Below are 16,943 nucleotides of genomic sequence, written 5' to 3'. Positions count from 1 at the left end.
TAATTACTGCTGTACTTGTCAAATACAGTTGACCAAGGAGACTACATGTTCCAGTATGAATTTGAACGTCAAGACAAACTTTTTGATAGATTCGATTCTATCCTATCCTATCCTATCCTATCCTATCCTATCCTATGCTATCCTATTCCACTCCATTCCACTCCACTCCACTCCATTCCACTCCATTCCACTCCCTTTGGAAAAGCTGTATGTGTCCAGTCAGAATTTTGAGAATTGTTCAGTCAGGGCCATTTCATTTATTGATGTTAAATGACAAGCATATATTGGAAATGTGAGTTTTGTGTGCTTGAAATACAATGATAATGAAACAGGAATTTCAGGTGGCTTTTTTTTCTGTTCTGCTTCAAAACTGTTAGAATCCAGGCATTTGCCCAGATCACTTGAATCATGAGGAAAACCACCATTTATTTCAAACATTCACCAAAATAAACAACTGGTGGCAACAGTGCATTAGCTTTAATAACTGGATAAATTTTAACTTTGCATGGAAGAGGAAGGGGCATTTTAGAAAGTGGAAGAGATACAGTAATGTTCTTGATGGTGATATGATGTACATCTATTGACAGGAAAGGATATAAACAACACTGGAAAATTCTGTCCTTCCTTTTTGCGATTCAGGAGATCAACAAAGATCCCCATCTTTTACCCAACCTCACCCTGGGCTACACTATCAATGACAATTATTTCAAAGAAAGAATCACCTCAGATGCCTTGCTAGACTTGCTTTCGACTGGGGAAGCCAATGTTCCCAACTACAACTGTGCAAAAGAGAAAAACATACTGGCTGTCCTTGAAGGGGATGTAATTGATCTTTCCATCCATATTTCAACCATATTGAGCCAATACAAAATTCCTCAGGTGTGTTTCCTGTGCATCTATATGTGTTTGTGCTTGGCAGCATCTCAGTTTAAATCCAACTCATGGATTTCTCTACAAAATTTGAAAGGTTGATTCTATCTAAAATGGCACACAATCAGGAAGAACTGAAATGATGAAAGCAGCCACTTCTCTCCCCATTACTAACCAGGGAGAGAAGCAACTTAGAGCTAAGGAGAAATTTCCTAAGGGTGAGAGCAAACCACCAATGGAACAGATTACCTTCAGAAGTTGTGGGTGCTCCATCACTGGAGGCTTTCAGAAAGAAATGGGACAACAGTGTATCTGAAATGGTATAGGATCTCTGCTTGAGAGGGGGTTGGATGAGAAGTCCTGTAAGGTCCCTTTCAATATTATTCTGTGTTCTATGTTCCACCACAGCCACAGTCTAGATTAGGAGCCAATGTTGGGAATGCTTGAAAGAAAAATCCTACATCAAGGCTTATGCAGAAGGTGTGAGGGATGTGAACTGGTCCTAAAGGAAGGCAAGTTGTGTGTAAGGGTAGTTCCTCTGATTTGATCCAAAGTTTGTCATTTTCCTTGCAGGTCAGTTATACTTTTGCATCCCAAGTTCTGAATGATAAAAATCACTTTCCCTTTTTCTACCAAGTGCTCCCCGGGGAAGGCATCCAATATCCCGGGATTATCAAAATTCTCTTGTATTTTAGGTGGACATTGATAGGTCTTGTTGCTCCAACCTCTGAGAATGGAGAGAGATTTAGAAGAACATTGACTCCCATGCTTACAAAGAACAGCATTTGTGTTGCTTTTTCATTGGGCACCTCCTTTTCTTTGAAGGATTTTGAGAAGATCATTGGCCATTTGAACAAATGGAAGAAAGTCAATGTTTTAGTTTGTTATGTAAAGACAGATTCCTTCCTTGGACAAATATTCTTTCTTCAAGTAATGTTGGAAATGTTTGTCGAGCTTGAGGCTGGCAAAATCTGGATCACCACAGCTTTATGGGATTTTAGCTTGGACTTAAAGTCTCCAAAGTACCTCCCCTCCCTCTATGGTTTTTTATCCTTCCTTATCCACAGGCATAAGTGGGTAATAGATGACAAATTTCCACTCCTTTACTCTTCCATTCTGAAATTTGTAGATGAAGGCTTTCATTGTTTATACTCCAAGCCAGCTGGAACTGTGAAAGGATGGACAAGGTGCCATGAAAAAGAAGATTTGAGGATCCCTCCCCCAAGTGTTTATGAAAAAATCCTGTCTCTTGATGGTTATCACATTTACAGCACTCTCTGGGCTGTGGCAAATGCCATAAATGCGGCATATTCCTCCAGCTCTATCAAGAGAATGAGAAACAGGAAATACCAGTTGGAAGGTCAACTGCTTCAGCCTTGGCAGGTATTCATTATTCTATATTTCCTTTAAATGAGAATCAAATCTATAAATCCATATCATGAACAACTTTCTCCAAGAATTAGTTTATTTTAAGCATGCTAGAAAAGCAACAGGGAGATGAAACAGGAAGACTTAGATGAGAGAAAAGAAGGGGAACTTATCAAATTTGCAGATGACACTAAACTAACAATAAAAAAAGCAAAGTTTTTGATAAAGTAGACCACAACTACTTCTTGGTAAACTAGAAAAATGTGGGATAGTCAGTACCACCACAAGATGTATTTGTAACTGGCCGACAAAGCATATTCAACAAGTAGTCCTTAATGGTACCAGATCTACATGGAAGAAAGGAAGCGGAGGGTACTACAAGGTTCTGTCTTAGGCCCAGTACTCTACAATATCATCATAAATGTCTTAGATGAAGGAATAGAAGGGGAACTCATCAAATTTGTAGATGATACTAAGCTGGCAGGAATAGCCAATGACCCCAGAAGACAAACTCAGGATGCAGAAAGATCTTGACAGACTTGAACAATGAGCCCTATCCATCAAAATGAATTTAATGTGGAGAAAAGCAAGAATTGACTCTTAGTCAGAAAAAAAACAAAGGTACAAGTACAGATTAGGTGAAACCAAGCTCAAAAACAATAACCATGAGAGGGACCTTGGAATCTTAGGGGACAGTCTCCTTAATATGAGCCAGCAGCGTGCAGCAGCAGCCCAAAAAAGTTAATACAATTCTTGGTCGTGAAAACAGAGGCATTGAATCAAAATCATGTGAAGAATTGGTACTGCTTTATAAATCCTTAGAAAGGCCACACCTGGAATACTCCATTCAGTTTTGGTCACCACATTACAAAAAAGATGTTGAAATGTTGAAGAAGGTGTAGAGAAGAGCAACTAAAATGATTCACATCCTGTAGACTGAAATATATGAAGACCATTTGTGGGAACTGTGTATGGCCTGTCTAGAGAAAAGAAGGACTAGGGGTGACACGAGAGATGTATTCCAGTATTTATGGGTTTGATACAAAGAAGAGGACTGTCAACTTATTTTCCAAAGCACCAAAATGTAGGACAAGAAACAATGGATGGAGACTTATCAAGGAGAGAAGCAACCTGGATTAAAGGAGAAACTTCCTGAGAACAATTAACAAGTGGGATAGCTTGCCTTCAGAAGTTGTGGGTGCTTCATCACTGGAGGTTTTTAAGAAGAGATTGGACAGCCACCTGTCTGAAATGGTATAGGGTCTGCTATTTGAGCAGGGCGTTGGACTAAAAGACTTCCAATGTCCCTTCCAGCTCTTTTCTGATTTTAATGAGGCAATCAATATGTACTTGGTTCTTTTAAAGATGTTCCAGATGAATCTCACAGTCTTGAGATGAAGTTCATTTTTTTCCTCAGAGAACAAATCTGCACATGTCTCAAGGTTTTAACTTCTACCCTTCTACAAAAGAGAAGAACTCAAGGCCCTTTGACCTGAGTTTGACCTGGCTGACAAACCATACTCAACGAGTAGCCCTTAATGGGTCTAGGTCTACATGGAGGGAAGTAAGCAATGGGGTGCCACAAGGTTCTGTCTTAGGCCCAGTACTCTTCAATATCTTCATTAATGACTTAGATGAGGGAATAGAAGGGGAACTTACCAAATTTGCAGATGATACTAAGCTGGCAAGAATAGCTAATACCCAAGAAGATAGGCTCAAGATCCAGATGGATCTTGACAGATTAGAACACTGGGCTGTGTCTAACAAAATAAAATTCAATGTAGAAAAAAGTAAAGTCCTACACTTAGGCAAGAAAAACCAAAAGTACACATATAGACTGGGTGAAACCAGGCTCAATAGCAGTAACTGTGACAGGGATCTTGGAGTCTTAGTGGACAACCAGCTAAATATGAGCCAGCAGTGTGCAGCAGCAGCCAAAAAAGCTAATGCAATCCTAAATTGTATTAACAGAGGGATACAATCAAGATCAAGGGAAGTACTAATACCACTCTATAAAGCCTTAGTAAGACCACACCTAGAGTACTGCATCCAGTTCTGTTCACCACATTACAAAAAAGATGTTGAGACTCTGGAAAAAGTACAGAGAAGAGCAACCAGGACGATTAGGGGACTGGAGACTAAAACATATGAAGAACAGTTACAGGAACTGTCTAGTAAAGAGAAGGACCATGGGAGACATGATAACGGTCTTCCAATATTTGAGGGGCTGCCACAGAGAGGAGGAAGGTGTCAATCTATTTTCTAAAGTGCCTGTAGGCCAGACAAGGAATAATGGGTGGAAACTGAACAAGGAGAGATTTAACCTGAAAATAAGGAGAAACGTTCTGACAGTGAGAACAATCAACCAATGGAACACTTTGCCCTCAGAAGTTGTGGGAGCACCATTACTTGAAACTTTCAAGAAGAGATTGGACTTCCATCTGTCAGAAATGGCGTAGGGTCTCCCACTTGGGTGGGGGGTTGGACTAGATGACCTACAAGGTCCCTTCCAACTCTGATCATATGTTATCTGTTATCTGATTCCTTTTTTGTTTTGAACAAATTTTATTGATTTTCCAAAACAATACACAGACAAACAAAATATAAAATATAATGACATAGGAATTTTTTTTTCTTAAAAAGCCAATACAACAACTTATTTAAAGACAGAATTATTCCAAGTTATCACATTTCCAAACAAGCACAATTTGATATATATATTTACCTTATCTGTTCATCTTCATATCTTATCCCAAACTTCTCTTTATTACTTCTTTTCCTTCTATTTATTCAAATTATATCTCTTTAACTTTAGATTGTATACATTTTTTATATCCATCTGTCTTATACATTTTCATTGTTCTCTTCCAATAAAAAAGAAAAAACAAACAAGACATAAAACATAAAAACATAAACATCTTTTCTGAAAGTTGCTTGATCCCAGGTTAAAACTCATCATACAGACACCTCTTCAAAAATCATGTTCCTTTTATATATCATTCCATATCTTATTACCGTTTTCCATTTTCTATATAGCTTCTTCCTTTTTTTAACTCTCTTAATTTTATTCTACTCATCTCAGTTCAAGTCATAATACTTAACATTCTTTGTCTGTTCTCAACTATCCATTCATTTTTTCTCTTTAAACAAAACCTCTCCTGTACACTAATTAGAGTATGAGGCCTTTAACTCTTTCCTCTAACCTGATAATACTTAATATCACACATAACTTGTATTGGGATTCTGTTTAGCACATCCTAAAGTCACACAATATATTATATAAAGAGAAAAAGAAAAATTTTAATCGTACCTATTAATACTTATTTATATATTTATATCTTAAACATTTTATTCTATAAATGCCTATAATAACACAATCTTATGTACCTTACAGAATCCCTTTTTCAATTAAATTTACCCATTATCTATAAATAAATTTTGTTTCTTCAAATCTTGCTTCCCATCATTGAGACTTCTCACCCCTTCCTTTCTCCCTTGCTTCTTTTTTTCCTTACCCTGTTCACCCCTTTGTCTTTCCACCTCCCTTTTCTTCTTGTGCTTTCCCCTTCCTGTTGTTTCCTAATCTTATATCCACCCTTCAACTCATTTTTATCTTTTTGGTTGTTTTTTTAAGTTTTAAAATCCCTTTTCCTTTTCCTCTTCCTCCTTCTTCTCCCCAATAGGGTCTCACATGTTCATCAAAAATGGTTCCTTCTTTGTCCCAATTATCCTGCTGCGCAATCAATTCTCCATAGGAATGCACCGCCATTTCTAGAGATTGAAAAAGAATGTCCAAGGTATCTTTCCAGTCTTGTTCTTCCTTTTTATATTTTAGATATTCAGTTTTAAATTCATCCAAAAGTGGTGCCATTATGAAGAGGAAAAATTTTTCCCAAAACAATCACCCGAGTGTTTTTAAACAAAGAAAAAAAGTTTCCCAAAAGATGCAAAGTCACCAAACAATCCAGATAAACTATTTCATTTAGCACTTTTTCCCTTCTTCCATTTCTTTTTCTGGGGTTGCTATTAAATCACAAAATTCCAATTATAATATGTCTTTTGAAGTCTTATTAATGTTCAAATGGCTCTTTAAAATTCTAGGCAGTCTGCTCCTTATTTTCAATTTCAATTTTTTTTCCTCTCCCTTCCCACTCACAGCAGAAGAAAAATTTTCTTTAAATATTTAGAAATCCATATCCCTTTGGCATTAGCACAGTCTTTAGCATTTAGCATACCTTCAATGCGGGTTTCCGATTTCTCTCAAAGCTGTTCCGTTTGGAAGGAGAGTGAAAAAAAAAAAGTTTTCCTTTGATATCCATTCGCTGCTTACTCAGTCTGGGAACAATGTGTCTTTAGTAGGTGTTAAATACCAGGATACTTTCACTGTTCCTTTGTCCCGGTCAGCAAAATCAGTTTCATTTCTTCACAAACCCCTCCAGCACATTTCTTTTCCCAGCTGGGCTCTTCTAAATGGCGGCCATAAAAGATCGCCGTTCAGTTGCCATCGGAGAGGGAGATTTAGCCGGCTAGGGAAGAGAGATGCGATGTCTCTCGTCCCTACCAGAACCCCCCAGTCTTCACCACCTTCTACAAAGGTGGCTTAGCCCCGAAACCAAATGGCTCGAGGCACTCAGGCAGTGAACACAGGCAGAAACCATGCAGAGCCACGGAATCCTGCCTGCACTGAAGAACCACAAGCCGGAAGTGCATCTTTTATCTGATTCCTGATGACTTCATGGGGATCTTTTCTGCAGGTTTGTGGTTGGCTTTCAGGAAATAATTTCTATTACCTTTTTCCAGGAATATTATTTCCAGTTATTTTATTTGCTATTCCTAATTGGGCCCAACTCTACTTAACCTCTAAACATTAACCTAAACTTCTAAAGGGAAAAGGAGAAGGATAAAAACATTCAGCAATGAAAGAGGCCCAGAAGAAATTCAAATAGATAGTCACAACTCATTCATGGTAGAATGAATTATTCACTATAAGGCAATGATCCCCAACCTTTCCAGCTTTGCAACCCAACTGGCAGTGGCAGGGGAGAGGTATGAGTGGCAGGTGTGAGAGCCTGCCACTCAAACCTTCCCTCCCTGCCCTGTCAGATGGATTACAAAGCTAGAAGCAGTGGGCATGCATTGGTTCAAGCACTGGGCATGCATGTCCTCCCCTTGCATGAATGGAGCTTCATGCATAAGCAGAGGGTGCGTGCACTCACAGGCAAAGACCCACTCATGCAAGTGGCAAGCACTTGTGCTCATGCACAAACTTCATTCGAGCAAGCAGAGGGCACTTGTGCTCATGCACGTGCTTTCCCATGGCTGGGTTTCGAACAGGGGGTTGGAGTTGCCAGTGGATTAAAAAGGGGGAACTTGTTAAATTGTTCCTCTTTCACCACTATGGCTATTATCTAAATTGTACAGAAACATCAGCAAGAAAACCACCAAGCTCAGAGAGCATCAAGGACTTCAATCCTGAGCTACAAATACTATCTTCTATTCTTTTTTGGTTTGAAACTTTTCATTGCTTAAGCAGTGAAACATTTCAAACCACCAAAGAAAAGAAGAAGTCCAGTTTATTTATTTATTTATTTATTTGTCAATCACTTACAAGATACCAGGTATGTATAAACATAGTTATGAACACATGAAATTGATACATATAAGCAGGGGTGGGATTCTACCAGTTCGCACCTATTCTCTAGAACCGGTTGTTAACATTCTAAGCAATTTGGAGAACCAGTTGTTAGAAGAAATTACTGGACTAATCCTGTAAGGAAGGCAGGGAGGGATCATTCTGATGTTTCTTACAGAAACTGCCTCTCCATTAACCCTTATTACATTCTTGGCAGGACTAGACTTCCTGTCTCAGGAATGTCTCTGGAGTTTGTTTTCCCCTCCTATACTGGTACTTTGCTTGTGTGAAGTGACTATTCAAAGTTACAATGGCACTGAAAAAAGTGACTTAAGACCATTTTTCACACTTATGAGTGTTGCAACATCCCCACAGTCATTAGAGGCCAGGCGAGGAAATGAATGCCTCGATGTGAGTGATATTGAGTTGGCCATACCCTGCCAATAGCATGACCACCAAGCCATGTCCACCCAGTCACATGACCACCAAGCCCTGTCCACCACCTACGCCACACCCACAGAATCAGTTGTTAAAAAATTTGAATCCCACTCCTGCATATAAGAAAAATAAAAAGAAATAATAGGACAGGGACGGTAGGTACATTGGTGCGCTTATGCACGCCCCCTACAGACCTCTTAGGAAAAGGGTGAGGTCAATAGTAGATAGTCTAAGGTTAAAGTTTTTGGGGTTTGGGGAAGAAACCACAGAGTCAGACAAAGTTTTCCAGACATTGACCACTCTGTTGCTGAAGTCGTATTTCCTGCAATCAAGTTTGGTGTGGTTTACCTTGAGTTTGTATCTATTGCTTGCTCTTGTATTGTTACAGTTGAAGCTGAAGTATTCATTGACAGGTAGGACATTGCAATGTATGATTTTATATTTATATATGGTTGCCATGAGTCAACCTCCAGATGACTCTACCTGGATGACTGTGAATCTTTTTTTAACATGCTCTTCTACTGTTGCTCTTCATCCTGCAGTTTTCTCTCTCTTTTCCCTTTTAGCTCCACCCATTCCTGCAAAGCCCTCAGTTTCATAATGGTTCCATGGATGGAGTCTATTTGGATGAAAATAGAGAGCTGGCAGCTGACTTTGATGTCATGAGCTGGATTATGTTCCCCAACAATTCTTTCTTCAAACTGAAATTAGGGGCTCTAGAAAGACAAGGATCCCCAGATCTCAAGTTTACTCTTGATCAGGATGGTTTTGCAAAATTGAAATGGCTCAAGAAGGTAGGAAAAAATGGGACTCTTCCATTTCATGGACTCCAAATGTTTTAAATTCTGTAATGAACTCTTTGTGCTCTTGAGTACTGAGTGATTGCGCCAAATGGTCGATTTTTCAAAAGAAAGGATTTTTCCCTAGCCCTTCTAGTAAATTGTACAGAAGAAATATGACATTCAAAACCCTGGTTGCTTTGACCCTAAAATTGTTCCTTCATCAGGAAAGCATCAGTAAGTTCCCTGGAAGTTCAGATAGCACAAATGGAGGGAGGGCATAATTCCTAAAATACTTGAACTCTAAAATCAGAATTGAAGACATTCAAAGACAAGAAAGTGAATGTAGAGTAGAATAGAATAACAGAGTTGAAAGGGACCTTGGAGGTCTTCTAGTTCAACCCACTGCCTAGGCCACTTCAGATAAATGGTTATCCAACATCTTTTTAAAAAACTTCCTGTTTTGGAACACTTACAACTTCTGGAGGCAAGTTGTTCCACTGATTAATTGTTCTAACTATCAGGAAATTTCTCCTTAGTTCTAAGTTGCTTCTCTCCTTGATTAATTTCCACCAGTGGTGGGACTCAATTTTTTTTTACTATCTGTTCTGTGGGTGTTGCTTGGTGGGCGTGGCATGGCTTGGTGGGCATGGCTGGGGAAGGTTACTGCAAAATCCCCATTCCCTCCCCACCCCACTAACCTGCTTTCCAGCTCCATTCTCCTGTGCAGGATAACCAAAGAAGATCAGCTGGGACTCGGGAGGCAGAGAATAGATGGGGTTGGGACCAGTCAGAGGTGATATTTGCTGGTTCTCTGAACTACTTAATATTTCTACTACTGGTTCTCCAGAACTGGTCTGAAACTGCTGAATACCACCTCTGCTTCTTGTCCTGCCCTCAGGTGCTTTGGCGAGGTGAGAGATTGGGAGAAGCAATATGCTGTACATTTCACTGATGAAAGTTTTAAAGGTCATTAGCGATTTCAGATATGAATCAGAAATCCATGCAACTTTACCAAAAAGTCCCTGTCACCCAACCCAATACAGCACAACCAACACAAAATCTAAAAAGAATTATACTGCCATACATCAATAATATCTCAGAAACCAACAACAGACTCCTACAACCACATGGAATCAGCATAGCACACAAGCCAACTAAAGCCCTTCCAAACATCTAAGCAGACCAAAAGACCCAACAACCCCAGAAGAAAAAAACAGGAGTCATTAACAACATTCAAGGTAAGGAGTACAACAACTTCTGTGTAGGAGACACAGGCAGAAGACTGGTGGAATGCATCCATTAACACCAACTACCAGTCAGAGGACATGATAAAAATTCTTTAATTTCACAACATATAGACAGTGTCAACTCATAAAATATTTCTATGGTCTTTTTAGAGTTGCCAACAGAAAGGGAGGGGGAAGCAGTGTGGCAGCTTGCAAACCAAAATTGCATTCCATAAATAGTTTTCAAACATAGTAATTAGGTGACTGAAGTTTCTGCCATGCAAAATTCTAACTGGAGAGCATGATTTGATGACTCTTGGCTATGGATGGGTCCCATTGGAGAATATGAATTATGATACACCCAGGGGATGGGGAAAAACCAGGGTTAAGGATGACAATGGATTATGTGTCTCAGAGTCAGCTACACCCAGGCAGTGCTGGACATTTTAACTCCCAATAAATCCTTTTAGAGTTTTTGGAAGTTTGGTGCGAGACTCATTATTTAAATAGGGGTAAGTGCCGGAATCCTGACAGACAGATTTAACCATCAATTCAATTGGGAAAATGTGACCATCCTAGACCAAGCCAAGTCCAAAAATGCCAGGGAATTTCTAGAAGCCTGGTACTCTGACAAATCAGCCATCAATAGACATTAACAAACAGCATCTATAGCAGGGGTGTGAAACTTGATTTCATTGAGGGCAGCATCAGAATTGTGTTTTACCTCAGGGGGGCATGACCAGGGTGGATGTGGCCAGCATGATGTCATTTGTGGGGGGGCACCTGTGATGGCCTGAGTACTCTGCCAGTAAAAACAGGCTCCCAAGCTCCATTTTCAGCTGGGACAGCCTCCGGCAACCCTCTGCCAGTGAAAACAGAGTTCTCTCTCTCTCTCTCTCTCTCTCTCTCTCTCTTTCTCCAGCCTTAGCGAGCTCTGTTTTTGCTGGCAGAGGCACTTTGGGGAGAGGCACCATAGGCCAGTCCTTCGCTGTTTCCAGGTAGGACCTATGAGCCAGATCTAGCCCCCCGGGCCTTGAGTTTGACACCCCTGATCTATAGATTATGCAAAAGAGACAATCAACCACCCCAAAAGACTGGTGGCACCTCTCCACCAGTAATCAGCACTCAGATCAGCATAGATTAACTCCAAGGTTAACTTCAGACCAACACTCAAATAAGCAATACCCCGATCAAGAAACTGCCAAAGAGCCATCAGTAAACAGCCTAATCAAAGAATCTCTTAAAACCACCCCCATCCACAAGACACCAGAATATAAACTGAGAGCAAATCTCACTCCTTACCAGCACTGATTATGTTATTTAGTTGGGTAATTAAATGTCTGCAAGAAAACTCAGCACCAGAGCTACAAATATTCTCCTTTATGAATCCAAAAATCCAAGGTTTGAAATGGGCTATTGAGGTTCTCAAGCTGCTACTCAGTCCTGGAATCCAAATGTATACAAAGTGGTTTCAATATAATCCAGGTTCAACCCAAAGCAGAAGATTGACTTTAATTGTTCATATTTTTTTTTCTTCTCTTTCCGTTTTTTGGAGTGGGGGCAAGCAGTGGTGCGATTCAACCCGGTGTAACAACTGGTTCTGTGAGCGTGTGCTTTGCATGCATGCACAGCATTTAGAAAATATCATTTTTAGCTATAATATTTACATTCTGCTGAAGATGGGTACCTGGTGAGTAAAACAGCTAATGCCGCAGCAAACCGCACTGCAGCGTGAATCAGCTGTGCTCAAAAACAAGGAAATAAAGCACAGGAAAAGGGCAGTGTCAGTGTTCCAGAAAACCTCCCCTCTGAATTTAATTCTGAGACACACATCCTTTCAAAAGTTCTGTTTTATTTGGATAGTAAACTGGCACATCTGGGAAATCCCAAATCTGAAAGTTCTGGGTTTCTTTGCAATAAGTAAAAAACTACAAATCCACCCCCTGAACTCATCATTGCATCACATGCCCCAATCTCCATCCATCCCACCTTGAGATGTTCTCTCAACCAGGTGCAGAAATAACATGACCTTGACTTAGAAGAAGAATGCTATTATGTCTTACCACATACCCTCCATGAAATTCCCACCTCCCATTTTCCCAGGCTCAAGAATGTGGCAGTGTGAAAGTGTCTGGTCTCAATATGGCTTCCAAGGCTGACAGGTAAAGGCAGGTGGGCAGGACCAAATGATCACCAGAACTACTGGTTCAACTGAACCCGTCCAAACCACCCCTGCTTTCAAGTCAGTGTTGATTGCTGGCAGCTACCTGGAGAAGCCCCTGCAGTTTTCTTGGTGAGATTTCAGAAGTGGTTTGCCATTGCCTCTTCCTAGTGCTAAGAGAAAGCGATTGGCTAAAAATTATCCCTAAGGCAGGACTAGAAGTCACAATCTCCCACTTTCTAGCCAGGTATCTTCAATATTCCATCAAACTCAGTTTCATTCTCTTTCCACAGATTATTCTCCACATGTTTCTCCTTTAATGTCCCTACTTTCTTTGCATAGGGCCTCCTTCCTTCCAGGTGTGTAGAAAGTTGTCAACCTGGATTTGCTAAGGCGACTCAGGAAGGAGAGCCCATCTGCTGTTACCTCTGCCTTCCCTGTGCAGAAGGAACCATCTCCACCCAGGAAGGTGAGTGGAAACACTTTTGGAGGAAACCAGATACTTTGGAAGGGTATTTCTAACCTTAAGCCTTTCAGCGTCAGTACAGAAAATATATTTGTATCCATGTCCATTGTGTGTGTGTCATACCCCATGCTACAAATAAAATTGGGGTTGACATTTGTTTGCTTGAAAAGCAGCTGCAGTCACTCAGAGAAACACCCCTCCTTTTCTCAGGCATTCCATGAGGCATTCATGGAGCTGTGGTGGTGCAGTGGTGAGAATGCAGTACTGCAGGCTACGGCAGTTCGATTCTCACCAGCTCAAGATTGACTCAGGCTTCCATCCTTCCGAGGTTGGCAAAATGAAGACCCAGATTTTGGGGGGCAACATGCTGACTCTGTAAACCACTTAGAGAAGGCTGTAAAGCATTGTAAAGTGGTATATAAGTCTAAGTGCTATTGCTATTAATCCATTCCCTCAGAACTCTCAGAGCCTGTTTGTGCAAGCCTGGATATGTCCAGGGCTCCCCTGCAAGCTTCTTTTTGTCCTGGTGCTCTGGTATCTGCCAACTTCCTTCACCTTTTTCTCCAACCTCCCTTCCCCTTTACATCAGAGCAGCCTTTAAGCTTAGCCTGCAGAAAGAGTGCAGAGAAGAGCAACCAAGATGATTAGGGGACTAGAGGCTAAATCATATGAAGAACTGTTGCAGGAACTGGGTATGTCTAGTTTAATGAAAAGAAGGACTAGGGGAGACATGATAGCAGTGTTCCAATATTTGTGGGGCTGCTACAAAGAAGAGGGAGTCACCCTATTCTCAAAAGCTCCAGAAGGCAGGACAAGTAGCAATGGATGGAACTAATCAGGCGGAGAAGCAACTTAGAACTAAGGAGGCATTTCCTGAGAGTGAGAACAATTAATCAGTGGAACTTGCCTCCAGAAGTTGCAAATGCTCCAACACTGGAGATATTAAATAAAAGATTGGACAATCATTTGTCTGAAATGGTGTAGGGTTTCTAGCTTTAGTAGGTGGTTGGAGTAGTAGTCCCTTCCAACTCTGACATTCTGTTATTCATCTGCCATCAGGAGCTGAAGCTTACTTACAAGGAGGCTATGAGAGATGAAATTGGGATTGCTGTCTGCCCTTGAGAAAAATAGCTGCAACCAGTCAGAAACAACTCCCTCATAATGTGCATACTGTACATTCCTTCCTTCCTTCACAACTTTACTCACTCAAACATCCAAGCCAGTGTTCCAGATGCCTGGCTAAATGAGACACACTATAACATTTTTAAAAATATGCTGATGGCCAAAAGCATCCTTACCCCACCCAGATTAACAGTGATAACAGGCAAGCCTCTTTCTAATTTTGCTATTCTGATATTCTGTTAAAAAGGAAGGAAAGGAGGAAAGGAGTTCACAGTTATTGGCATTGACTATTGCAGTTTCTAGATATTTAATGAAGATGGCTAACATTACACAGGTAGTGCAGGTCGTTTGATAGAATAGCAAAGTTAGAAGGGGGGTTGGAGTTCTTCTAGTCCAGGGGTCACCAATCGTTTGGACCTCAGGGACCACCACACTCCTTATTTTAAATCCCATGGACCACTAATGTGAATTTTGACCGACATGGCTTGCTGACATTGGTGGGAGGGAGAAGGAGAGAGAGAGAGAGAGAGAGAGAGATCTGAACTCACCTTGGAAGGCTGGTGATTCATTCTCTCCCTCCCTCCCTCCCCCTCTCTCTCTCTCTCTCTCTCTCTCACACACACACACACACACACAGATCCCTCACCCCCACCCCCTCCAAGGCAGCCCCATTCCTAGCCTGCTTTGAGCTCTGTTCTCAGAGGGAGGGGGGGAAGATCCAATGAGGGCTGATGATTTTCTTTATCTTTCTCTCTCTCCTTCACACACCCTCACCCACTCCAAGGCAGTCCCTTCCTAGCCTGCTTTGAGCTCCATTCTGAGGCTTCATGCAAGGAAAGCAGCAGAAGTATTTCTTTCTCTCCCCCAAACTCTGCCAGAAATGAGTCTTTGCAGCCTCTTGGAGCAGGATGCCTTGCAGGGTCCCAAAGACTCATTTCTGGTGGAGTTTGGGGGGAGAGAAAAAAAGACTTTTGCTGCTTTCCTTGCATGCAGCCAAAAGTGGAAGATGAAAGAAGCAGAAAGAAGCAACCCGATGGCCAGGCAAGTTCTCCCCTCCCCCCTTCCCCACTCCCCTCATACCTTATATTGTTCCTAGTGCAAGCGATGCAAACCTTGTGATCCCAGGTCATGTGGGCGGTGCAGCCTTGTGTTCCCCCACAGCCTGGATTAATTGCTTTGGGGGGTGCTTTGGGGTAGCATTTCTCTGCGGACCAACATTTTTTTTTTTTGTGGACCACTAGTGGGCAGTGGCCCACTGGTTGGCGACTGCTGTTCTAGTCCAATCCCCTGCACAGGCAGGAAACTTTATACTATTTCAGACAAATGGTTGTCCAATCTCTTCTTTAAAAAACCTGAAGTGTTGGTGCAACCACAACTTCTGTAGGCAAGTTTTTCCACTGATTGTCTGTTCTGTCAGGAAATTTCTCCTTAGATTTAGGTTGGTTCTCTCCTTGATTAGATTCCATCTGTTGCTTTTTGTCCTGCCTTCAGGTGCTTTGGGAGAATAGCTTAACCTCCCCCACCCTCTCATCTTGTCCTCCAAGGAAAGCAGCATGGTTTCTCTGACAATCCACCTATCAAGCTATCCTACTGATATTGCCTCTTAGGGCAAGGGTGTCAAACTGGTGGTCTGTGGGCCAGATGTATCACATGCAGGCCACACCCACCCTGGCTCTACAAAGGCAAAAATATCATGATACGTCATGTGACTCCATGTGACATGATTGAGTTTGACACCCGTGTCTTAGGGAGATTGTAATGTTAATGTTAATTTTCCTATTTTGATGGCTCTAAGCCAAAGAAGAGTAAGCAGAAAAGGGTATATCTTGTTATTTTTTCAGATGCAGAAAAATGTATGAGATGTCCAGAAGATCAGTATCCAAATCAGGAACAAATCCAATGTATCCTCAAGATCATTACCTTCTTGTCCTATGAAGAAACATTAGGGATCATTTTGGTTTCCTTTACCCTATTCCTCTCCTTCATTACCTGTGTAATATTAGCCATCTTCATTAAATATCTAGAAACTCCAATAGTCAAGGCCAATAACCGTGACCTCTCCTATATTATCCTTTTGACCCTCCTTCTTTCCTTCTTAACCTCCTTCCTCTTCATTGGTCCTCCAAGGAAAGCAACATGCCTTCTCCGACAATCAACCTTCAGCATCATCTTCTCAGTTGCTGTCTCTTGTGTCTTGGCCAAAACAATCATGGTGGTGCTAGCCTTCTTGGCTACAAAACCAGGAAACACAGTGAGAAGATGCCTGGGAAAGAGCTTGGCCAACTCCATCATCTTTTCTTGTTCTAGTGTCCAAGTTGCCATCTGTACTTTCTGGCTATGGAATTCTCCACCCTTCCCTGACTCTGATATGCAGTCTCAGCTTGGAGAGATCACATTACAATGCAATGAAGGATCTGTTGCCATGTTTTATATTGCTCTGGGCTACATGGGCTTCTTGTCTACCATCTGCTTCATGGTGGCTTTCCTGGCCAGGAACCTCCCTGGAGCCTTCAATGAAGCTAAGCTGATCACCTTCAGCATGTTGGTTTTCTGCAGTGTGTGGATTTCCTTTGTGCCCACCTATCTGAGCACCAAGGGGAAGTACATGGTGGCTGTGCAAATCTTCTCCATTTTGGCCTCCAGTGCAGGTCTTTTGGGCTGTATCTTCTTCCCTAAGTGCTACATTATTTTACTAAGACCAGATCTGAATACAAAGGAGCAGTTAATGATAAAAGTAAAATAGAAATCTCATAATAAATCTTTTTTTTTTCAAGGAGAGTCCTCTTGTACTTTGGACACATCTGTGCTGTCAAATGATCATCTCTTCCCCTGTGTTGATCCATTACACCATTTAAACTATTATCTATCTGGTTAAGAC

The 16,943-nt window shown here is 41.3% G+C and overlaps 1 protein-coding gene across 1 annotated transcript; it reads left to right on the top strand.

The window, feature by feature from the left end:
• The first annotated feature begins 894 nt into the window (after positions 1–894).
• Positions 895–16,943, top strand: LOC148126730 (vomeronasal type-2 receptor 26-like). The gene is made up of 4 exons (XM_087928489.1): positions 895–2,253; positions 8,875–9,102; positions 12,820–12,946; positions 15,907–16,943. The coding sequence occupies exons 1-4, from the start codon at positions 1,636–1,638 to the stop codon at positions 16,806–16,808; spliced, it is 1,875 nt and encodes a 624-aa protein (XP_087784615.1). The 5' UTR covers positions 895–1,635; the 3' UTR covers positions 16,809–16,943.

Source organism: Pseudonaja textilis, chromosome 2 (assembly GCF_049901715.1).
Source record: "Pseudonaja textilis isolate UNSWEBS1 chromosome 2, rPseTex1.2, whole genome shotgun sequence".
Lineage (NCBI taxonomy): Eukaryota > Metazoa > Chordata > Lepidosauria > Squamata > Elapidae > Pseudonaja > Pseudonaja textilis.
The sequence above is the reverse complement of the archived record's forward strand: the minus strand, read 5'-3'. Positions and strand labels throughout refer to the sequence as shown.